Source organism: Sapajus apella, unplaced genomic scaffold (genome assembly GCF_009761245.1).
Source record: "Sapajus apella isolate SASKATOON/1434 unplaced genomic scaffold, GSC_monkey_1.0 scaffold71, whole genome shotgun sequence".
Classification (NCBI taxonomy): Eukaryota; Metazoa; Chordata; class Mammalia; order Primates; family Cebidae; genus Sapajus; species Sapajus apella.
Genome location: NW_022437011.1, coordinates 7,934,304 through 7,958,903, shown reverse-complemented (window position 1 = coordinate 7,958,903; position 24,600 = coordinate 7,934,304). Strand labels below are relative to the sequence as shown.

Sequence of the window (24,600 nt, the reverse complement as noted above, 5' to 3'; positions counted from 1 at the left end):
ACCCGCCTCAGCCTCCCAAAGTGCTGGGATTACAGGCTTGAGCCACCGTGCCCGGCCTAATTTTTCTTAAGTAGGCTAAGTAATTCCTCTTACTATCTTATTTACAGCATACATTTAATTATATCATTGTCTTTCTTCATAATAGAGAGATAAACCTCAAAGTTATAATCAGATTGGTACTAATGATCTTAATGAGATATCATTGAACTGTCATTTTAAATGTGTTTGTTGACTTTGTATCTTTTATAGAGAAGAAAACTACACCTCAGCCCTGAGCAATGTAGTAACTTTTACGTGGAACAGTATGGAAAAATGTTTTTCCCCAATTTAACAGCTTACATGAGTTCTGGACCACTTGTCGCCATGATATTAGCGAGACACAAAGCCATCTCTTATTGGCTAGAACTTTTGGGACCAAATAATAGCTTAGTAGCAAAGGAGACATATCCAGACAGGTAATTTTCAGGGCTGGGGGGATGGCAGGGAATGGAATCCATCTGTGAAAATGAAAAAAAAAAAAAATCCGATTTCATTGTAATGGGATTTTTCTTTTCATTTGGAAGTTTTCCTAAATCAACTTTGTTTTGTGGGGAGAGTCTGGGAGGTCCATTTTACATTTTAACCACTTTAAATACCTATCAATACTACATACCAGAAAAAGCCTCAGAGAATGGCTGATTTATAGTTGACTATCCGTATTCTCTCAACCTTTAAACTGCTACTGAAGTAGGATTTTTAGATGGGAAAATTGGGATGGTATTTTAAAAGAATAATGGTAATACAGGAACAGAAATTCAGATTTTCAGCATTATTGTTAATGTATGGAAACAAGAAGATACTGAGTTTTTGCACTTTTGAATATGCATTGCTTTTTCCCTTCTCACAAAACAACACTGCTTTTTTTACCCAGCGAACTCCTGTTTTCCCAGTGTATTCCTCCTGTGGATGTAAATATGTTTGATCCTTATCTAGATAGATAAGCTTAAATTTAAGCTTAAATTTGACATATATTGTGAAGCTTTCATATGTAAGAAGTGACCATGCTTTCGTAAAATTCCTAAGTAGAATGCATACATATAAAGTAAGGAATAGATGTCAGATTGGATGGACATCATCTCCAATTTGTTTTTAGTCTAAGGGCAATTTATGGCACAGATGACCTAAGGAATGCACTTCATGGGAGTAGTGACTTTGCTGCTGCGGAAAGAGAAATACGTTTTATGTTTCCTGAAGGTGAGTTATAGATGACAGACTTGCCAACTGCATCTCCTTATTGTTTGCTTTTTCTTTTATTTTGTAGATATAGCTGGGAAGGAAGATAAAGAATTTTTTTCCAGTATATTTTGTTACATTTTTGAGTTGTATTTACTTAAAACTTGAAGCCACAAATGGAAAACTTGACATTTCCCTAACAACTAAATTGTGCCCTCTAGGGAGTCCTTTGAGAAATGTTTAATTTTTATTTATTTATCTATTTTTAACATTTTAAAAAATTTGAGACGGTGTCTCACTGCAACCTCGAACTCCTGGGCTCAAGTGATCCTCCTGCTTTAGCCTCCCAGGTAGCTGAGACTATAGGTGCATGCCACCATGCCTAGCTAATTTTTTATTTTTTATTTTTTGGAGCAATGGGGTCTCTCCATGTTGCCCAGGATATGCTCAAATGCCTGTGCTCAAGTAATCTGCCTGCATTGGCCTCTCAAAGTGATGAGATCGCAGGTGTGAGCCAACACACCCAGACAATTTTTTTTTCTTTGTTTTCTCTTGTACTAGACACATTCTTCTGTGTTATAATTCTTTCTAGTTATCCTGAAAGTTTCAGTAGAGTTTGTGACACATGAGAAAAATAATCTCTCTTGGAAACTACATTTGATTTACCGTCTTCTCTAACAGTTTACTGTTTGCCTGACAAAGTCTTATACAGTTGAGAAATTAATAACTAGTCCCTTTTTTTGTTTCTATACTGTTAGGGAAGTTGTAAACCTTTCAGAAGTTTACATAGGAGGAAGAACACTGAGGTTTTTGGTTTGTTTTTAATGTCTTTAGAGCAGAAATGAAATTTGGTGATTTTTGTTATAAGGAAAAAATACAAAGCATTGACAAAATTTTGAAATTTTTTTTGGTATGTTTTTTCTGTTATGACTTATTTTTTCCTAAGTCATTTAGATCTGTTCCTCAGTATTTTCCACTGGAGATTCATTCAAATAAAACTGAAAACTATCTTGGAGATTTAAAAAATTCCTGATTTTTTTTGTTTCAGAGATTTCACGTTTATGGAATAACTGATATGATACAGCAGTATCACTGTTGTTTGAATTTCTAAATTCAAAACAAATAAATTTCACTTTTTGAGCACTTGATCTGTTACTTTTTAGTGCACTTTAGTGCCACCAGACCGATGCTGACCTGACAATGGGCTGACAGCTTTTCTCCACTGGCCTTTCAGATTCTTAAACAAGCAAACGAAAACTACTTTAAAAAATATATATATATTTTTTTTTTTTTTGAGAAATATATATATATATATATATATATTTCTCAAAGCAGTTCTCCTGCCTCAGCCTCCCAAAATACTGGAACTGTAGGAGTGAGCTGCTGTGTCCAGCGAGATGACTTTTTCACGTGGTAGCACTTTGTGTTAGTCCTGCTAGTGAATTAAACTTTTGCTCGTTAGCTTTTATTATTTATTTATCTATTTGAGATGGAGTCTCACTCTGTCACCCAGGCTGGAGTGCAGTAGCATGATCACAACTCACAGCAGCCTTGACCTTTTGGGCTCAAGCGATCCTTCCACCTCAGTCTTCCGAGTAGCTGGAACAACAGGTACATGTCATCACGCTTGGCTAATTTTTGTATTTTCTTTTTTTGTCTTGCATTGGAATATATTTTCTATAGACATGAAATCTCACTGTGTTGCCCAGGCTGGTCTTGAACTCCTGGTCTCAAGCAATCCTGCTGCCTCTGCTTCCCAAAATGGTGGGATTATAGGTGTGAGCCATCACTCCCAACTTCTCTTTAGCTTTTAAATAAAACAGGATAAAAATTCATTTTATCTTAAGTAGAAGGTATATTTGGAAGCTCTTTGTACTCATAGGATTATAGGATTATATTCCTAAACTGTAATTTTCTTTCTTTTTTTTTTTTTGAGATACAGTCTCTTTCTGTTGCCCAGGACAGAGTATAGTGGCACAATCACAGCTCACCGCAGCCTTGACCTCGCAGGCTCAAATAATCCTCCCACATCAGCCTTTGGAGTAGCTGGAACCATAGGTGTACACTACCACACCTGGCTACTTTTTCAAGTTTTTTGTAGAAATGGCGTTTTGCCTTGTTGCTCAGGCCAGTCTCAAACTCTTGTGCTCAACCGATCCTCCTTCCTGCCTTCCAAAGTGTTGGGATTACAGGCGTGAACCACTGTGTTTTCAGTTGTCTTTGATTTTTACTCATTAAATTAATCCTCTAGGCATAAGTTTAGATATATAGTTAGGCATTTGAGAAGCAGCAAGTTGTAGGATAAATATAAAATCATTAATTACTTAGCACATTGCAGATCTTTTGCTGTGAAGTTCTTTGGAGCAAATTCCGAGTTTGTGGTATGAGTGTCCTCCTACTTAGCAGTCCATCAGCAAAATGCGCAAAACTTTATATGATGATTCACTCAAGCAAGTTATAAAGATATTCAAAGACATGTTCCTAATCCTTGAAAAAAGTAATGCTTGCTGGGCACAGTGGCTCATGCCTATAATCCCAGCACTTTGGGAGACGAAGGTGGGTGGGTCACTTGAAGTCAGGAGTTCGAGACCAGCCTGGCCAACATGGTAAAACCCCGTCTCTACTAAAAATGCAAAATTAGGCAGGCCTGGTGGCTCATGCTTGTAATCCCAGTTACTCAGAAGGCTGAGGCAGGAGAATTGCTTGGACCTGGGAGGTGGAGGTTGCAGTGAGCTGAGATCGCACCACTGAACTCCAGCCTGAGCGACAGAGTAAGATTGTCTCAAAAAAAGAAAAGGAAAGAAAGGAAAAAGTAATGTTCTCTTCTTTCCCTTTTTTGGGGGGGAAGGGGTTACAGGGTCTCTCCGTGTCACTCTGGATGGAGTGCAGTGGTGCAATCATAGCTCACTACAACCTTAAACTCTTGTCCTCAAGCAGTCCTCCCACCTCAGCATCCTGAGTAGATGGAACTACAGGTGTGTACCACAATGTTCTGTTACTTTTTTTTTTTTTTTTTTTGAGACAGAGTCTCACTCTGTTGCCCAGGCTGGAGTACAGTGGCGTGATCTCTATGCCTGGCCCAATTTTTTAATTTTTTTGTAGAGATGGGGTCTCACTAAATTACCCAGGGTGGTCATCTTTCCCTTTTACAGAAATGGCTAATTCAAAGTTTTGCTATATTTCATTTCTTCAACAAATTTATTGAGTTGCTTACTATTTGCCATAAATGCATACGAAGATGAATAAGAAGATATCCCTGCTCTCAAAATGATTATATTTGAAAATAAATATACTGGCTTGATGTGGTGGCTCACACCTGTGATTCCAACACTTTGTGAGGCTGAGGCAGGAGAATAGCCTGAGTCCAGGAGTTGGAGACCAGCGTGGGCAACATAGCAAGATCTCATCTCTACAAAAAATAAAAAATTATCTGGGCATGATAGCCTATGTCTATAGTTCCAGCTACTCTGGAAGCTGAGGTGGGAGGATCATTGGAGCCTAGGAGGTTAAGGCTGTGTGAGCTGTGATAGCACGCTCCAGCCTGGGCCACAGACTGAGACCCTGTGTCAGACAAACGAACAAAGAAATAAATAAAGCAAGGATGACAAAAACCTTAAAAAGCTTAAAGAAAGTTCATCCATGTAAGGAACATGAAAACACTCTTTTTATTTCTCATTAATTTATTTAGCCCTAGCCTGGCACGGTGGCTTACACTTATAATCCCAGCACTTTGGGAGGCAGAGGCAAGAGGATTGCTTGAGCCCAGCAGTTTGAGAGCAGCCTGGGCAACATGGCAGGACCTTATCTCTTCCAAAAGTACAAAAAATTAGCTGGGGTTGATGGTGGACACCTATGGTCCCAGCTACTTGGGAGGCTGAGGTGGGAGATTCACTTGAGCCCAGCAGGTCAAGGGCCCAGTGAGCTGTGGTTATGCTGCTGTATGTCAGCCTGGGTCACAGAGTGAGACTCTTTCAATAAATAAGTAAATGAATAATCTGCTGATGAAATTAAGAAAACAATTCCAAGCCGGGCGCGGTGGCTCAAGCCTGTAATCCCAGCACTTTGGGAGGCCGAGGCGGGTGGATCACGAGGTCAAGAGATCGAGACCATCCTGGTCAACATGGTGAAACCCCGTCTCTACTAAAGCTACAAAAAATTAGCTGGGCATGGTGGTGCGTGCCTGTAATCCCAGCTACTCAGGAGGCTGAGGCAGGAGAATTGCCTGAACCCAGGAGGCGGAGGTTGCGGTGAGCCGAGATCGCGCCATTGCACTCCAGCCTGGGTAACAAGAGCGAAACCCCGTCTCAAAAAAAAAAAAAAAATATGAAAGAAAAGAAAACAATTCCAGGGAAGAAACTGTTTGCAAACCATATCTGATAAGGGCTTAATGTCTAAAACATATAAAGAACTCTTACAACCCAATATCAAAAAAATTCCTAAATAACCCAATTAAAAAATGGGCAAAGGACTTGAATAGACATTTTTCTAACGAAGACATACAAATAACCAACAAGTATATGAAAAGGTACTCAAGGCCAGGCATGGTGGCTCACGACTGTAATCCCAGCACTTTGGGAGGCTGAGGCAGGCAGATCACCTGAGGTCAGGAGTTCAAGACCAGCCTGGCCAACAAGGCAAAACCCCTTCTCTACTAAAAAAATACAAAAAATTATCTGGGTATGGTGGCATGCGCCTGTAATCCCAGCTACTCAGGAGGCTGAGGCAGCAGAATTGCTTGAACCTGGGAGGCAGAGGTTGAGGTGAGCTGAGATTGCACCATTGCACTCCAGCCTGAGCAAGAACAGTGAGACTCCATCTAAAAAAAAAAAAAAAAAAAATCACTAATCATCAGGGAAATACAGATCAAAACCACTGTGAGATATCACCTCACATGTTAGGATGACTATTATCAAAAGAAAATAAAGGTAGGCCAGGTACAATGGCTCACGCCTGTAATCCCAGCACTTTGGGAGGCCAAGGTGGGCAGATCACGAGGTCAGGAGATCAAGACTATCCTGGCCAACATGGTGAAACCCTGTCTCTACTAAAAATACAAAAATTAGCTGGAGGTGGTGGTATGCATCTGTAATCCCAGCTACTTGGGAAGCTGAGGCACTAGAATCACTTGAATCTGGGAGGCAGAGATTGCAGTGAGCCAAGATCGTGCCACTGCACTCCAGCAAGACTCCGTCTCAAAAAAAAAAAAAAAGAAGGTAAATGTTATGTTGGTTTCAGAATCCTTAGATACAGACACTAGGTTAAAAAAAAAAAAAGAGTTATACTGGCGCTGCACTCTAGCCTGGCGACAGAGCAAGACTCCGTTTCAAAAAAAAAAAGATAAATGTTGGCAAGCATACAGAGAAATTGGAACGCTTGTACACATTTGATGGGGGATTTAAAATGGTGCCACCACTATTGAAGACAGTATGAAGGTTCCTCAAAAACTGTTACATGATCTAACAATCCCACCGCTGGATATATGTCTGAAAGAATTGAATCAGGATTGTGAAGAGGTACCTGCTCTAATGAACCACAATAATGTTCATTGCGCCATTATTCACAATAACGAAGATATGGAATCAACCTAAGTGTCCATCGGTGAGTTAGTGTATGAAGAAAATGTGGTGTATATACACAATGGAATATGATTTGGCCTTAAAAAGGAAGAGATTCTGTCATTTTCAACAACATGGATGAACCTGGAAGACATTACATTAAGTGAAATAAGCCAGGCACAGAAAGACAAATACCACGTAATCTCACTTATCTACAAAAAAAGTTGAACTCGGAGAGTAGAATGGTGGCCACCAGCAGCTTGCAAGACAGAGTGGGGGATGGAAATGTTGATCAAAGGATATGAAAGTTCAGTTAGATAGTAGGAATAAGTTCAAGAGCTCTAATATAACAACATGGTGACTATAGTTAATAACGTACTGTGTAGTTGAAAATTGCTAAGACAGTAGATTTTAAGTGTTCTTAGCACAAAAAAGGATAAGTATTTGAGGTAATGCAATATGTTAATTAGTTTGATTTAGCCTTTCCATAGTGTTTACATATTTCTTTTCTTTTTTTTTGAGACAAAATCTTGCTCTGGCATGATCTCAGCTCACTGCAACCTCTGCCTCCCGGGTTGAATCGATTTTCCTGCCTCAGCCTACCGAGTAGCTGGGATTACAGGCTCGTGCTATCATGCTCAGCTAATTTTTGTATTTTTAGTAGAGATGGGGTTTCACCATGTTGGCCAGGATGATCTCAATCTGCTGACCTGGTGATCGCCTGCCTCAGCCTCCCAAAGTGCTGGGATTACAAGCGTGAGCCACCACTCTGGCCATGTTTACATATTTCAAAACAACATGTATACAATAAATGTATATAATATTTTTTATGAATTAAAAAATGTGTTGGCTGGGTGCAGTGGCTCATGCCTATAATCTCAGCACTTTGGGAAGCTGAGACAGGCAGATCATTTGATGTCAGTTCAAGGCCATGCTGGCCAACATGGTGAAAACCCATCTCTGCTAAAAATACAAAAATTAGGGCCGGGCATGTTGGCTCACATCTGCAATCCCAGCACTTTGGGAGGCCAAAGCGGACAGATTACCTTAGGTCAGGAGTTTGAGATCAACCTGGCCAACATGGTGAAACCCCATCTCTACTCAACATACAAAAATTAGCCAGGCATGGTGGCATGTGCCAGTAATCCCAGCTACTTGGGAGGCTGAGGCAGGAGAATCAGTTTAGTTCAGGAGGCGGAGGTTGCAGTCAGCTGAGATCGTGCCACTGTACTCCAGCCTGGGCAACAGAGTGAGAACCTGTCACCAATAAATACAAATACAAAAATTAGCAGGGTGTGGTGACACAGGTCTATAGTCCCACTTACTCGAGAGGCTGAGTTGGGAGAATCACTTGAACCCAGGAGGAGGTTGCAGTGAGCCAAGACTGCATCACTGTACTCCAGCCTGGGCGACAGAGCAAGACACCACCTCAAAAAGATATATACAAAAATAGATAATAGTTCTTTGAAAACAGTGTTTTTAATGATTGCATAGTATTTACTCATTATGTTTTCTTCAATAAGAATACATTTGTATTTGCAGTGATTGTTGAGCCCATTCCAATTGGACAGGCTGCTAAGGACTACTTAAATTTATATGTAATGCCAACTCTGCTTGAAGGACTCACAAAGCTTTGTAAGCAAAAACCAGCAGATCCTTTGGTAAGAAACCATTTTATTCACACTAAAAAATATTATCTATAGTTTTCATGTTTAAAGACGTGTCCTTTGAAATACTGAAAATATTGAGAATCTTTTTAAAATAAACATTTCTAGAAGCTATTTTATATACATTTTAGATATTATGTATAATTATTGATTACTTACGATTTTCTTGCTGTGATTTATTTATTTATTTATCTATTTATTTATTTGAGATGATGTCTCGCTCTGTTGCCCATGCTGGAGTGCAGTGGCGCAATCTCAGCTCACTGCAACCTCTGCCTCCTGGGTTCAAGCAATTCTCCTGCCCCAGCCTCTCGAGTAGCTGGGATTACAGGCTCCCACCACCACGCCCAGCTAATTTTTGTATTTTTAGTAGAGACAGTGTTTCGCCATGTTGGTCAGGCTGGTCTTAAACTCCCAACCTCAGGTGATCCGCCTGCCTCGGCCTCCAAAAGTGCTGGGATTACAGGCTTGAGCCACCACGCCCAGCTTGTCTTTCTTTTTTGTAGCCATCCTAGTATAGATAACACAAAGTGATTTCTCACGGTGGCTTTGATCTGCATTTCCCTAATGACTTATGTTGAGCATCTTTTCATGAGCTTCTTGGTCATTTCTATACCTTCTTTGAAGAAATGTCTATTCAAATTCAAGTCCTTTGCCCATTTTTAAACTGGATTGTCTTTTTGTTGAGTTAAATTTCTTTTGTTGAGTTAAAGTTATATTTTTAGATATTAAACCCTTATTAGATATGATTTGAAAATATTATCTTCCATTTTGTAGATTGTCTTTTCACTTTCTTGATAATATCCTTTAATGTATAAATGTTTTTCATTTGCTGAAATCCAATTTATTTATTTTTTCTTTTATATCTTGTGTTTTTGGTGTCATGTCTAAGAATCCATTGTGAAATCAAAGTCCAAGGTCATGAAGATTTACCCCTATGTTTTCTTTTAAGATTTTTTTACTTCTTCTTTCCTTTTTTTTTTTTTTTTTTTTTGAGACAGAGTCTTACTTTGTTGCCTATGCTAGAGTCCAGTGGCGTGATCTCGGCTCACTTCAACCTCTGCCTTCTGGGTTCAAGGGATTCTTGGCCCCAGCCTCCTGAGTAGCTAGGACCATAGGAGCATGCCACCACACCCAGCTAATTTTTTAAATTTTTTGTAGAGATGGGGTCTCATGTTGTCCAGGCTGGTCTCAAACTCCTAGTCTCAAGTGATCTTCCTACCTGGGCCTCCAAAAGTGTTGGGATTTTTGGTGTGAGTCACTGCACCTGGCCTCTTTTAAGACTTTTATTGTTTTAGCTCTTATATTTAGGTCATTGGTCCATTGTGAGTTAAGTTTTGCATGTGATGCGGTATAAGGGCCCAACTTTATTCATTTGCATGTGGAAATCCAGTTGTCCTAGTATCTGTTGAAGAGACTGTTCTTTCTCCATGAATAGACTTGGTACCATTGTCAAAAATTTGTTGACCATAGATGCATGGGTTTATTCCTGGATTCTCATTCTTTTTAAAAAATATGAAATGCTTCATGAATTGTGCATCATCCTCGCACAGGGGCCATGCTAATCTCTCTGTATCATTCTAGTTTTGGTGTATGTGCTGCCAAAGAAAGCACTGGACTCTCAGGTCTATTCTATTGGTCTGCATGTCTGGCATAAGGATGTCACTACCACACTATGCTGAATAGCTTTATAGAAGGTTTTGAAATTGAGAGTACAAGTCAGTCCTCCAACTTTGCTCTTTTTCATCATTGTTTTGGCTCCTCAGAGCCCCTTGCAATTTCACATGAATTTGAGGATTGGCTTTCCATTTCTGCAAAATGCTTGTTGGACATTTGGCAAGAACTGCATCAGATCTGTAGATTGTTTTGGGTATAAGTGACATCTTAACAATATCAAGTCTTCCTATCCATGAAAAAAGAATGTCTTCTCATTTGTTTAGGCATTCTTTAATTTCTTTCAGCAATGTTTTATAGTTCTTAATGTGTAAGCCTTTCATTTCTTTGGTTAAATTTATTCCTTGGCATTTTATTTGCCTTTATGCTACTGTAAATGAAAGTGATTTTTTAATTTCTTTTTTGGACTGTCATTGCTATTGTATAGAATACAACTGTTTGTGTATTGATCTTGTAACTTACATCTTTGCTGAATTTATTAGCTCTAATAGCTTCCTTTTAAATTCCTTAGGATTTTCCATATATAGGTTTATGCCATCTGTGAATAGAGATAGTTTTACTTTGTTCTTTCCAGTTTGGATCTATTCTTGACAGTCCTGCATGATGTAAATCCAGATGTTCCATTTTAATGGTCATTTTCTCTAAGTGATTTTGAAAACTGTTTGTTTCCAATTGATATAGTATATATTGAAAGGAAATATTAACTTAAGCGTTTTTTTTTTCTTTTTCCCATAGATTTGGCTAGCTGATTGGCTGCTGAAAAATAATCCCAACAAACCCAAACTTTGTCACCCTCTAATTGTAGAAGAACCTTATTAAAAAAAAAAAAATCCTCAAAAGAACAAATCATGAACTATCTTACTGCAAAAGGCTGTACTTCTACTATTTGAAAAAAAAAAATTATTTCCAGGGTTTAAGTAACTATGAGTAAAATAAATTTCTTTCTTTTTTTTTTTTTTTTTTTTGAGACGGAGTTTCGCTCTTGTTACCCACACTGGAGTGCAATGGCGCGATCTCGGCTCACCGCAACCTCCGCCTCCTGGGTTCAGGCAATTCTCCTGCCTCAGCCTCCTGAGTAGCTGGGATTACAGGCACGCGCCACCATGCCCAGCTAATTTTTTTTGTATTTTTAGTAGAGACGGGGTTTCACCATGTTGACCGGGATGGTCTCGATCTCTTGACCTCGTGATCCACCCGCCTCGGCCTCCCAAAGTGCTGGGATTACAGGCTTGAGCCACCGCGCCCGGCAAATTTATTTCTTAAAATAAGTGTTAAAGGAATAACTATTCTATGAAGCAGATAACATTAAGGTAAAATATATTTTAACAATGATGTAACATTAGGTAATGGAAAACTGATGTAAGATGTTGCTAGGTGGTTTTCTTAAGTTTGAGAAGTAGGACATAAAGTTTAGTTAATACATTTTCCCAAGCACATATCCTATATCTAGATACATAATTAATGCATAATTGAAATGGTCTAGTTTAAAAGGCATAGGACCTTTTGTAGTTCATAAGCCTGATGATTTGGTTTCATGCTTGTGTGTGAGATGTGCTTCCCTCATACCTTCTTACAGCATCATCACATTACCTGTTTGATGTAAAAAAATAAAAATAGAAGGCCAGGTATGGTGGCTCACACCTGTAATCCCAGCACTTTGGGAGGTTGAGGTGGGCAGATCATGAGATCAGGAGTTCAAGACCAGCCTGGCCAACATGGTGAAACCCTGTATCTACTAAAAATACAAAAATTAGCCTGGTGTGGTGGTGTGTGCCTGTAGTCCCAGCTACTGGGGAGGCTGAGGCAGAAGAATTGCTTGAACCTGGGAGGTGGAGGTTGTGATGAGCTGAGATTGCACCACTGCACTCCAGCCTGGGCAACAGAGTGAGATTCTGTCTCAAGAAAATAATAATAATAATAATTAATAAAAATATAAAGATGTAAGTATATAAATAATTATTTGATACAATGAAAATGGCCAGAACCAGGGGATGATTTTTAAACTAATCACTTAGATAACTATTAAGCTGATGCAAAAGTGATCGAGGTTTTGCCATTAAAAAACAATCAATGGTAAGGCTGGACGCAGTGGCTCATGCTTGTAATCCCAGCACTTTGGGAGGCTGAGATGGGCATATCACCTGAGGTCAGAAGTTTGAGAAGAGCCTGACCAACTTGGAGAAACCCCGTCTCTACTAAAAATACAAAATTAGCCAGGCTCGATTGTATATGCCTGTAATTCCAGCTACTGTGGAGGCTGAGGCAGGAGAATTGCTTGAATCCACGAGGTGGAGGTTGTGGTGAGCCAAGATTGCACCACTGCACTCCAGCCTGGGCAATAAGAGCAAGACTCCATCTCAAAAACAAACAAACAGATGGCCGGGCGCGGTGGCTCAAGCCTGTAATCCCAGCACTGTGGGAGGCCGAGGCGGGTGGATCACGAGGTCAAGAGATCGAGACCATCCTGGTCAACATGGTGAAACCCCGTCTCTACTAAAAATACAAAAAATGAGCTGGGCATGGTGGTGCGTGCCTGTAATCCCAGCGACTCAGGAGGCTGGGGCAGGAGAATTGCCTGAACCTGGGAGGCGGAGGTTGCGGTGAGCCGAGATCGCGCCATTGCACTCCAGCCTGGGTAACAAGAGCGAAACTCCGTCTCAAAACAAACAAACAAACAAACAAACAAACAAAGGCAAAAACCGCGATTGCTTTTGCACCAACCTAGCATTTCCTCAAAATTAATAAGTGCCTTCTGGCCGGGCGCAGTGGCTCATACCTGTAATCTCAGCACTTTAGGAGCCCATGGCGGGCAAATCACAAGGTCAGGAGTTCCAGACCAGCTTGGTCAACTTGGTAAAACCCTGTCTCCACTAAAAATACAAAAAATTAACTAGGTGTGGTGTCAGGCGCCTGTAATCCTAGCTACTCAGGAGGCTGAGGTGGGAGAATTGCTTGAATATGGGAGGCAGAGGTTGCAATGAGCTGAGATCCTCCCACTGCACTCCAGCCTGGGTGATAGAGTAAGATTCTCTAAAAAAAAAAAAAAAAAAAGAGCAAATATTTAAACCTGTCTTCATCTCTTCAAAATGTCGTTATAAAACAAAAAAGTGGAGATAGGGAATAACTGTTAATAGATGAAAAGAGACTAGAGACAGCTTAAAAATGCTGTTTCTTAAAATGCAGTGAGTGGATATTAATGGGATCCTGGTTTTAAAAACATCTGTAAAAGACCTTTGGGGCCAAGTGCAGTGGCTCAGGCCTATAATCCCAGCACTTTGGGAGGCTGAGGCAGGAGGATCACAAGGTCAGGGGTTTGAGACCAGCATGGTGAAACCCCATCTCTGCTAAAAGTACAAAACAATGTGCCGAGCATGATAGTGCTCGCCTGTAATCCCAGGTACTCAGGGGGCTGAGGCAGAATTGCTTGAACCTGAGAGGCGGAGATTACGGTGAGCCAAGATCACACTGCTGCACTCCAGCCTGGGTGACAGAGCAAGACTCCATCTCTGGGGGGGGAAAAAAAAAGACCTTTGAGGGGAAATTGAGATTCAGATACAGACTAAATATTAGATGCTATTAAAGAATAATTGCTGGCCGGGCACAGTGGCTCGCGCCTGTAATAGCACTCTGGGAGGCCGAGGCAGTCAGATCATCTGAGTTTGGGAGTTCAAGACCAGCCTGACCAACATGGAGAAACCCTGTCTCTACTTAAAGTACAAAATTAGCTGGGCATTGTGGTGCTCACCTATAATGACAGCTACTCAGGAGGCTGAGGCAGGAGAATCGAATTCATCTGGGAGGTGGGGGTTGCAGTGAGCCGAGATCTCGCCATTGCACTCCAGCCTGGGCAACGAGTGTGAAACTGTGTTGCATGCATGCGCACCCACACACACACACACAAGAATAATTGGTCATTTCTGTAGGATGAAAATATGGCCATAAAAGGAAAATGCTATTATTTTTAGGTGATATGTTCTGAAATGTTTAGGGATACAGTTGATGATGTTTATAACTTATTTTCAAATGAGCCAGCAAAAAAACTTTTTATAATGTATAGATAAAGCAAAGTTAGGAAAATATTAACAATTGTTTAGGTGGTCGGCATTTAAGTGTTTATTTTATTATCCTTTCAACTTTAAAATATTCATAAAATGAATTTGGGGAAAAAAGTTGAATTTACTTTCAACTTTAAAATATTCATAAAAAATGAGCCGGGCGTGGTGGCTCACGCCTGTCATCCTAGCACTTTGGGAGGCTGAGGTGGGTGGATCACCTGAGGTCGGGAGTTCAAGACCAGCCTGGCCATCATGGTGAAACCCCATCTTTAAAAAATAAATAAATAAATAAACATTCATAAAATGAAGTTGGGGAGAAAAGAGTAAAGATCCAGCTATCATCACTATAGTGATTCATTTTTCACATGAGTGATGGGAAGACATTCAAATACTGTATGTCTTTTGATTTGATACCAATGGAACGTATTACTCATCTGTGAGGTTTTCTAGCGAAAAATGTGTACCTTAAAATTATCAAGGATTTAAGCAAAATTATCAAGGATTTAAGCCAAACTCCCAGCTTACAGTAATATGGGAGTTAGTGACCATCTAAAGGACACCATAAAGAAACAAGCAGGAAAATTTAGAAGATGGGATGTTCTACAGGACAGCTGCCCTGGTTTTTTAAATACATTGGTGTCTTGAGAAGAGGGACTGTCTTAGATTAAAAGAAAATTAAGATATATAATTAGAATCAGTACCTGTTCCTAGGTTGGACCCTGGTTTAGGCAGACAAGCTGCAAAGAACATTTTGAGACAACTGAGAAGATTTGAATCCAGACTGAGTATTAGATGAGATGAAAATATATCTTTTGCCTTGTGCCTGTAATCCCAGCTACTCAGGAGCCTGTGGCACAAGAATCACTTGAACCTGGGAGGCAGAGGTTGCAGTGAGCCAAGATTGCACCCTTGTACTCCAGCCTGAGCAACAGAATGAGACTCTGTCTCAAAAAAAGAAAAAAATAGAAAAGAAAATATAACGTAAGAAAATGGAAAGAAAGATTATTAGCTGAAAAAAAGCATGTTACAAAGCAGCCTGCACAGTGTGCGCTCATTTAATTTTGGTTTTTGTTTTGTTTTAATAAGATAGGGTTGCACTATGTTGCCCAGGCTGGTCTCAAACTCCTGGGCTCACGCATTCCTCCTGTCTTGGCCTCCCAAAGTATTAGGTTTACAGGCATGAGCCATTGTGCCCAGCCATGTGCTCTCATTTGGATTTAAAAAAATGAATAAATAAAGTGTATAGAGTAACATGTAGAAGGATACCCACTCAAGTGTTATTATCTCTAATCTCTGGATGGTAGAAACATTTTTCTTTTTTTGCTTAGCTGTATTTAAAATTTTCTGCAGCATTTATATAACTACTTTTGTAATTAAAAGAAATATTAAGATTATGAAAAATACATGTTATAACAACTTTAAAAATACATGTTTTAAAGTTGTAAAAAAATGTCAACTTTAAAAGGGCTGGCAACACTTCCTTACTAATAGACTGTCTTTAAGCTGTCAGTGGCTAAGATGTTTTGCAAGTTCTCAGTGTTGGTATTTTTCTGAATTTTTGGACATATTCCTTCTGAGACTATGTGACCACTGTATTTCATTTTTCTTTATTTTTTTCTTTTTTATTTTTATTTATTTATTTTTTTTTGTTTTCTTTTTGTGACCACTGTATTTCAAAACACCTTTAGCATCAGTGCTGGGAGGACAAACCAAAATCTTAAAAATAAAGATAAATAATAAATTGTTATATTTTTAGCAATGACTAAGGACATATAGGAAAAAGCAAGTCATTTTTACAGTGGGATTCCAGTGTGACAGCTTTAGAAGGTCATTTCCACATTCAAACCCTCTGTCATGGAGGGAAAAAAAAAGGCAGCATTGTGTGTAGTAAAAAATTCCAGTTGGGTGTGGTGGGGTTCACGCCTATACTCCCAGCACTTTGGGAGGCCAAAGCAGGAGGATCACTTGAAGCCGAGAGTTCAAGACCAGCCTGGGCAACATAGCAAAACTCCATCTCTACAAAAAGTACAAAAATTAGCTGGGTTTGGTGGCCTCCACCTCTGGTCCCAACCATTTCGGAAGCTGAGGTGGGAGGATTGCATGAGCCCAGGAGGTCAACACTGCAGTGAGCCATAATCACACCACTGCTCTCCAGCCTAGGGGACAGAGGGAGGCTCTGTCTAAACATGTCAAACAAACAAAAAAAGAAAACTTCCATGCTGGTAGTTGGCTCCAATCCAGCCATTCATATTTTTTTCCTTTTTTTTTTCTTTTTTTAAATGGAACCTGGAGCTGAGTGTGGTGGCTTATGCCTGTAATTCCAACACTTTGGGAGGCTGAGGCGGACTGATTGCTCGAGCCCAGTAGTTTGAGACCAGCCTGGGCAACATGGCGAAGCCACATCTCTAGTAAAAATACAAAAATTGACCAGACATAGTGGTGCACACTTGTAGTCCAAGCTACTCAGGAGGCTGAGGCAGGAGGATCATTTAAGCCCAGAAGACCAAGGCTGCAGTGAGCCATGACTGTGTTACTGTACTCCAGCCTGGGCAACAGTGCTAGACCCTATCTCAAAATAAAATAAAAATAAAAATGGAAGGGGCAAAGTAGAGAAAAGCAGACTAATTTAAGTTACATTGGCCAGGCGCGGTGGCTCACGCCTGTAATCCAAGCACTTTGGAGGCCAAGGTGGGCAGATCACCTGAGGTCGGGAGTTCAAGACCAGCCTGATCAACATGGTGAAACCACATCTTTAAATTAAAAAAAAAAAAAAAAAAAAAAGTTACATTTTAGGGATCGATAGATAAACGCACATGCAAATGGAAAATAATATAGTTGCCATGGAATTCTTTAATTTGGCACAGATTTGATTTCCTTACTTCATGGGCCAGGAACTGGGAAGAAGTGTAGCATAGGATGAATAGGAAAATGAGAAGTCTGCCTTCTTGTTTACTCCCCAAATAACTAGAAGAGGAGAAACCTGTCTTCTAACATCACCTGTTAGGTGTTACCAAAGTACTGTGCATGCATGTGTGGTTGTTAAGTACTGGTGCCTTAATGCATTTTTCTCACACTGAATGATAGTGTGGCATCCTTGTTAAGCATGTCATGTCACTTCATTTGATTCCTTTTTCCAGGACTCCAACTAAAGAAAGCCAAAAAAGCAAGCAAGCAAGCATGCAGCTCTCTTGCAACTTGGAACTAAACAGAAGTTTAGATTCCTCTTTTTTTCTTTACAAGTTTAGATCTGGGATGGCATCTAGAGGCCCCCTCTTCCCAGGCCTCTTGCCAGTCTTCTTGTACTTAGCCAGAAAAAATGGTACATGACTAACCTGGGCATTCCTACTTAAGTTTCTATTTGTGTGCATGTGTGTGGCATGGGGATAGGGGATGTGGGTATGGGGTTCTGGAGCATGAGATAATGCTTAGAGAAAGGAGCCCAGGAAAATAGCTTGTCTGTCCTGTGTTAGGGGTGTCATGGAGTCATGGATAAGCTTGATTTGAAAGTTGTAGTATTTGAGAAGTACTCTCCCAGCTCAGAAGTACTGTCACTTCTCTTATGCAGTTAACTCTTTATAAGAACTCTTTAGGTGATGCTTTTTTTTTTTTTTTGGATACAGAGTCTTATTCTGTCACCCAGGCTGGAGTGCAATAACACTGTTATGGCTCACTGCAGCCTTGACCTCCTGGGCTCAAGTGGTCCTCCCACCTCAGCCCCCTGAGTAGCTGGGACAATAGGGATGAGCCACCACACCCAGCTAATTAAAAAAATTTTTTTTAATCCCAGCACTTTGGGTGGCCAAGGCAGGTGGATCACAAGGTCAGGGGTTCGAGTCCAGCCTGGCCAGCATGGTGAAACCTTGTCTCTACTAAAAGTACAAAAATTAGCCGGGCATGGTGGCACATGCCTGTAATTCCAGCTACTCAGGAGGCTGAGGCAGGAGAATCACTTGAACGCAGGAGCAGGAGGTTGCAGTGAGCTGAGATCATGCCACTGCACTCCAACCTGGGTGACAAAGTGAGACTCTGTCTCAAAAAAAATAATAATAAAAATAAAATAGGCCGGGCGCGGTGGCTCACGACTGTAATCCCAGCACTTTGGGAGGCCGAGGCGGGTGGATCACGAGGTCAAGAGATCGAGACCATCCTGGTCAACATGGTGAAACCCCGTCTCCACTAAAACTACAAAAAATTAGCTGGGCATGGTGGCGCGTGCCTGTAATCCCAGCTACTCAGGAGGCTGAGGCAGGAGAATTGCCTGAACCCAGGAGGCGGAGGTTGCGGTGAGCCGAGATCGCGCCATTGCACTCCAGCCTGGGTAACAAGAGCGAAACTCCGTCTCAAAAAAAAAAAAAATAAAATAAAATGAAAAGAAGGTTCTTTTTTTTTTTTTTGTAGAGATGGGGTCTCATGATATTGCCCAGGCTGGTCTTCTACTCCTGGGCTTAAGCTATTCTTCTGCTTTGGCCTCCCAAAGTGCTCAGATTACAGGTGTGAGCACCTGGTTTAAGATTTGATTTTTGATTCAGAGATGGTCCAGTTCTTCGTAGTTTGCTATTTCTGTGACTTTAATTGCTTTCCTTGGATTCTTTGTTTCTGTTAGCCCCCTTACTAGTAACATTTCCTATATTATCTTTACATCTTCCATGTAAGATCCATAATTGTGTTCCAAAGGTTAATTAAATCTCGGAAACTCCCAGGCTTATGAGAGAGATGATGATGATGATTATTATTATTTTTGAGATAGAGTCTCTTAATTATAAATCTTCCGGGGCTTGGGCAAAGAAAAGAAAAAAGTGATAGAGTCTCACAAAAACAAAAAAAGGAAAAAGAAATGAAAAAAAAAGAGAGTCTCGCTCTGTGGCCAGGCACCAGGCTGGAGTGCGGTGGTGCGATCTCGGCTCACTGCAACCTCTGCCTCCCGGGTTCAAGCATTTCTCCTCAGCCTCCCTAGTAGCTGGGACTACAGGCAAGCGCCACCACGCCCAGCTAATTTTTGTATTTTTAGTAGAGACGGGATTCAACATGTTGGCCAGGATGGTCTCGATCTCTTGACCTCGTGATGCGCCCGCCTCAGCCTCCCAAAGTGATGGGATTACAGGCGGGAGCCACTGTACCCGACCCAGAGAAGTTTATTTCTAGAGTCCAGTGATTTCTGGCAATTTTACCTAGCTTTCTTCCACCTCACCAAAGGACATGACTAATGAAAAACATCTTTGTGAAGCAGTCATGTCTGAGCTTTCCCATTAATTTAATTAAAGCCTCTAGTATATAGGAAAGCAGAGATGACTATATAAAATGATGTCTCTTCCTTTCCTGCTTCCAGGGTGATCCAAGAAATTTCTCTCTCCCCATCTAAAACAAGGGTTGATGACACTGCTGTGATTGATGCCTTTTGTTCCCAGACCAAATTGTTTTTTATTGCCTACCCCCTACCGGCGCTTTCCAAAGTGCCACTGCCATCAGCTCCGGAGGGAATCCGTTCCTCAGGCTTCCTGGGCAGCAGCTGCCGGTTGATGGCAGGGAGCACAGAATGGGAGGAGAAAGCAGCTTGCAGACAAATGGGCGGCTAATCAGACCAACAGCCCAATCACTAGACCCATAAAAAAATTCCATTCCCCACCTCCACTAACCTCATCTGCATTTTTTGGCTGAGGTGGGGAGAATGCTTCTTGAAAAGTTGTGCTTCATATGGTCTATCAAAGCAGCCTCAAATTACTGCCCCCCAACACCTTTTTCTTTCCGAAGCCAATTGTGCTTATTCAGCCCAATAGTTGTCAAATCACTACAGACCTTACAGATACTAAAAGGACAATTAGGGAATATTGTGAACAACTTTACGCCAATAAATTGAACAAATTGGATGAAGTAGACAAAGCCTTTGAAAAATGCGAACTACCAACAGTGTGTCAACCTAAAGCACAATTTCTGGGTCTTCCTTTTTTCAAAGTTTGGATCTCTCTCAGTTTTCAATATTTTTCATTTTAAAGCAGGCTTCCTGAGCTAACTTAATTAGCATTCTCAACTGTTCTTCTAGGAGCTGGTTACTTCTCAGCACAAGTTATCTAATTGTGGGATGGAGAGGGTTAAGCTATTTTATAAGAATAAGCATCTCCATCTTTATGATTTATTGGCGTAAAGTTGTTCACTCTCTTATCTTGGGATTATAAAATCCTGATTCTTCTGGGTGGCCTTTATGTTGGGGCCAGAAGGACAGTCTTTCTGAACTTTAGTGTTTCTGGTCATTGCCAATGTGAGAACATTTCAAGGAGTCTTTAACATATATATGTGGTTAATTTTCTTGTCCCAATCAGTCTGCAATGAGATTGGAGCTTTAGAAACAAGAACATCCTTTTCAGTGGTGCTTGCTTTTATAATGTGTCATTTAGCAAATGGACTGTGAAGAATTAGTCATGCCAAACTCCTAACCATCTGATGACCGGGTACAGACTAAACGTCTCAGATGAAAATGTTTAGACTTTAAGCCTTCAGTCTTTCATTTCAAAGCTCAATTATAATAAATTACAATATCTAATAGCACTCTTAAGTTCTAGTTTTACTTAGCCTGTTTGCACCTTTTATAGATAGAGGTTCAATGTGTAAATGGCAGATTGTCATCAAATCCTTCATGCTTCTCAGATATGATTTGAGAAAATGTAATATTGGAAACTATTGTCATCTTTGTGGTGAGAGACAAGTACGTATCCTAAATTAACTAAAAATGTAATATATTAGGGTATTTTCCCATTGGTGAAATCATATTATTATATCTCTCTGTTGCTAAAATGGAAGGTGCCAACACGAACACACTATAGTGTGTAGGAAGTCAGACCCTTTGTTTAGCTTCCTGTAGGTTCTGAGTGCCCCCCCACCCCGTTCCCTCCTCCTTCAACTCTTCTGTAGCTACCTGGCTCTAACTGGCTCTAAGGCCTGGCTCTAAATTCTCCTAAGCCGTCTGAGCTGACCTTTTCACTGGATTCCCTATCCTTTTCTCTTCATGTAGTCCTTTTCTCTTCCTGTCTCTGTATAGCTAGCTCTATTCTTTTTTTTTTTTTTTAAGAGACAGGGTTTCACCATGTTGGCCAGGATAGTTTTGATCTCCTGACCTTATGATCCGCCCAGCTTGGCCTCCCAAAGTGCTGGGATTAAAGGCATGAGCCACTGCACCCGGCCCAGCTCTATTCTTTTTAAAGCCTCTTCATCTTTTTTCCTGGCCTTATCTTAATCATTTCCCTTTATATTTAGAATGCATCTGACCCCCACATAGCTGCTATAAAGATTTTGAAATGATTGGATGTGGTGGCTCACATCTGTAATTCCAGCACTTTGAGAGGCCAAGGTAGGGTGGATCATGAGGTCAGGAGTTCACGACCAGCCTGGCCAACATAGTGAAACCCTGTCTCTATTAAAAATACAAAAATGAGTCCAGCATGGTGGCAAGAGCCTGTAGTCCAGCTACTCCGGAGGCTAACGCAGGAGAATAGCTTGAACCTGGGAGGTAGAGGTTGTGGTGAGCCAAGGTAGCACCACTGCACTCCAGCCTGGGAAACAGAGTGAGACTCCATCTCAAAAAAAAAAAAAGATTTTGAAATGATGAAGCACGTCACAAAGTAGAAGAATTTTTTTTTTTTTTTGAGATGGAGTCTCACTCTGTCACCAGAATGGAGTGCAGTGGCATGATCTTGGCTCATTGCAACCTCCACCTCCTGGGTTCAAGGGATTTCCCTGCCTCAGTGTCCCGAGTAGCTGGGACTATAGGTGCGTACCACCACGCCTGACTAATTTTTTGTATTTTAGTAGAGACAGGGTTTCACCATATTGGCCAGGATGATCTTGATCTCCCGACCTCATGATCTTCCCGCCTTGGCCTCCCAAATTCTGGGATTACAGGTGTGAGCCACTGGCCCTGGCCTAAGTAGAAGAATTTTTTGGGAGGAATGGAATCTTGCTCTGTCGCCTAGACTGGAGTGTAATTCACAATCTCGGCTCACTGCAGCCTCTGTCTCCTGGGTTCCCCTGCCTCGGCCTCCTGAGTAGCTGGGATTACAGTTGTGCGCCACCACACCCGGCTAATTTTTGTATTTTTAGTGGAGACGGGGTTTCACTATATTGGCCAGACTAGTCTCGAACTCTTGACCTCAGGTGATCTGCCCACCTCAGCCTCCCAAAGTGCTGGGATTATAGGCATAAACCACTGCACCTGGCCAAGTAGAGGGACTTGCAGCAGTATACTAATGCAATTTATTGCTGTTCCAGTTGGCCAGGGGACTCAAGTTGAATGGACACTGCCTGTATTGATACTAAAAACAGATTATACATCCTATGCCCACTGAGAAACAAGGTTTGATTTCTCTACTTTGTGACAATCAACAATTGCTTATTGAGGCCGGGCACGGTGGCTCAAGCCTGTAATCCCAGCACTTTGGGAGGCTGAGGTGGGCGGATCATGAGGTCAAGAGATCGAGACCATCCTGGTCAACATGGTGAAACCCCGTCTCTACTAAAAATACAAAAATTAGCTGGGCATGGTGGTGCATGCCTGTAGTCCCAGCTACTCGGGAGGCTGAGGCAGGAGCATTGCCTGAACCCAGGAGGCAGAGGTTGCAGTGAGCCGAGATTGTGCCACTGCACTCCAGCTTGGTGCCTGGCGACAGAGTGAGTCTCTGTCTCAAAAACAAAACAAAACAAAACAAAACAATTGGTTTTTGAGTATCTAGGGTGTAGCTCATATGTTAAAAAAAAAATTCATATTTACATTAGTCTGACATTCAGGGCTCCCATAGGCTGGCCAGTGCTTATCTTTCTAATGCTTATTTTTCTAAAATTATCTCTCCTGTCCCTGCCTTTATGGATTCTGCTCCAGCTAGAGTGATCTATTTGCTCCCTTGGTCATTCCAGTCTATATTTGCTAAAGCCTTTCTCTCCCTTTGCCCTTGCTCCCCAACATCACGAACACTGGAAGACCCTCCTCTTTTCTGCTTATACAGTTTCAAGCCTGCAAGATAATTTCCTGTAATTTTGCTGTAATACATGCTTATCTCTTGTGCCTGTGAATTATTCATACTTAAATTCTGACTTGGCTAGTGATTAATAATATATTCCCTTGACATAATGTGCTGGATAGTACATTATGAAGTGCTTTAACATTTGGCCTTTCGAGACAGCAAAGCAATTTTTTTTTTTTTTTTTTTTTGAGATGGAGTCTCACACTGTCACCCGGGCTGGACTGCAATGGCCTGATCTCCACTCACTGCAACCGCTTGTTTCCCTGGTTCATGTGATTCTCCTGCTGCAGCCTCCCAAGTAGCTGGGATTACAGGCATGCACCACCACACCCTAATTTTTTGTATTTTTAGTAGAGACGAAGTTTCACTATTTTGGCTAGACTAGTCTTGAACTCCTGACCTAGTGATCCACCTGCCTCAGCCTCCCAAAGTGCTGAGATTACAAGTGTGAGCCACCATGCCAATTTTTACAAACTTTTTTTTTTTTTTAACCAGTCATCTTTTATTTGGAGGTTAATTCCATTAGGATATGAAAGGATTCAGCAATAATCGAGACTGTGTTCCTTATGGAGGGGCTCAAGCTAAGAAGGTCGTGGAGGGAACGGCAGAGCTTACCTTCTTCAGTGGTACTTGCGTCGTCGCTTATGCTTGAGTAACCTCTTCGAAACGCTCCGACAATGCCACTAGGGCTGAAGTCCCGCATCAAGATCCAGCTTGGCAGCTCTCCTAGTTTGACCTCCAAAAGTTTCTTCTCCTTCAATGGTACGACTGACGCCATCTTGGAATACTGGTCACGTTTGGAAGAGGTTACTACCGATTTTTTGGGACGGAGTTTCGCTCTTGTTACCCAGGCTGGAGTGCAATGGCGCGATCTCGACTCACCGCAACCTCCGCCTCCTGGGTTCAGGCAATTCTCCTGCCTCAGCCTCCTGAGTAGCTGGGATTACAGGCACGCACCACCATGCCCAGCTGATTTTTTGTATTTTTAGTGGAGACGGGGTTTCACCGTGTTGACCAGGATGGTCTCGATCTCTTGACCTCGTGATCCACCCACCTCGGCCTCCCAAAGTGCTGGGATTACAGGCTTGAGCCACCGCGCCCGGCCCACGTTTGTTTTTTTTTAAAGTGAGTTATCTGGTAACCTCCCAACAAGAATAGGTTCAATCTCCTGACAAAGCAGTTTTTATCATGACTACATGACTTCCTAGGTCTGTGACCATGGGGAAAGTTGCTTTATCTTGCTGAGTCTCAGTTTCCTCATCTATAAAATGGGGATGATGGTAGTTCCCATCTCACAGGGCTGTTGTGAGGATTAAATGTGATAACATATGCTAACAGTGCCTACTGGCACAGAGTAAGCACTCAGTCAACATTGACTGTTATTATTTCCCTCTAGTATTTTTACCTAGCTCATTTATATATGGGTTATGTT

The 24,600-nt window shown here is 41.3% G+C and overlaps 1 protein-coding gene, 2 non-coding genes and 1 pseudogene across 5 annotated transcripts in view; 2 read left to right on the top strand and 2 right to left on the bottom strand.

Moving 5' to 3' along the window:
* The window catches only part of NME5 (NME/NM23 family member 5), a 24,679-nt gene extending 13,624 nt beyond the window's left edge, over positions 1-11,055 (top strand). For all 3 annotated transcript variants that reach the window (XM_032250387.1, XM_032250386.1, XM_032250385.1), the window contains 4 exons: positions 250-455; positions 1,133-1,233; positions 8,310-8,428; positions 10,844-11,055. In XM_032250387.1, coding sequence (XP_032106278.1) covers positions 250-455; positions 1,133-1,233; positions 8,310-8,428; positions 10,844-10,927 — 510 coding nt within the window. In that variant the 3' untranslated portion in view covers positions 10,928-11,055. The remainder of the gene's footprint in view (positions 1-249; positions 456-1,132; positions 1,234-8,309; positions 8,429-10,843) is intronic.
* Positions 9,944-10,048, bottom strand: LOC116531698. The gene has a single exon (XR_004260529.1). It is a non-coding gene; the product is annotated as a U6 spliceosomal RNA (small nuclear RNA).
* A 550-nt stretch (positions 11,056-11,605) lies between the features above and the next one.
* LOC116531712 lies at positions 11,606-11,708 on the top strand. Its single transcript, XR_004260543.1, has one exon. It is a non-coding gene; the product is annotated as a small nucleolar RNA U13 (small nucleolar RNA).
* A 12,065-nt stretch (positions 11,709-23,773) lies between these two features.
* On the bottom strand, positions 23,774-23,978 carry LOC116531685 (annotated as a pseudogene).
* Positions 23,979-24,600: the final 622 nt, after the last annotated feature.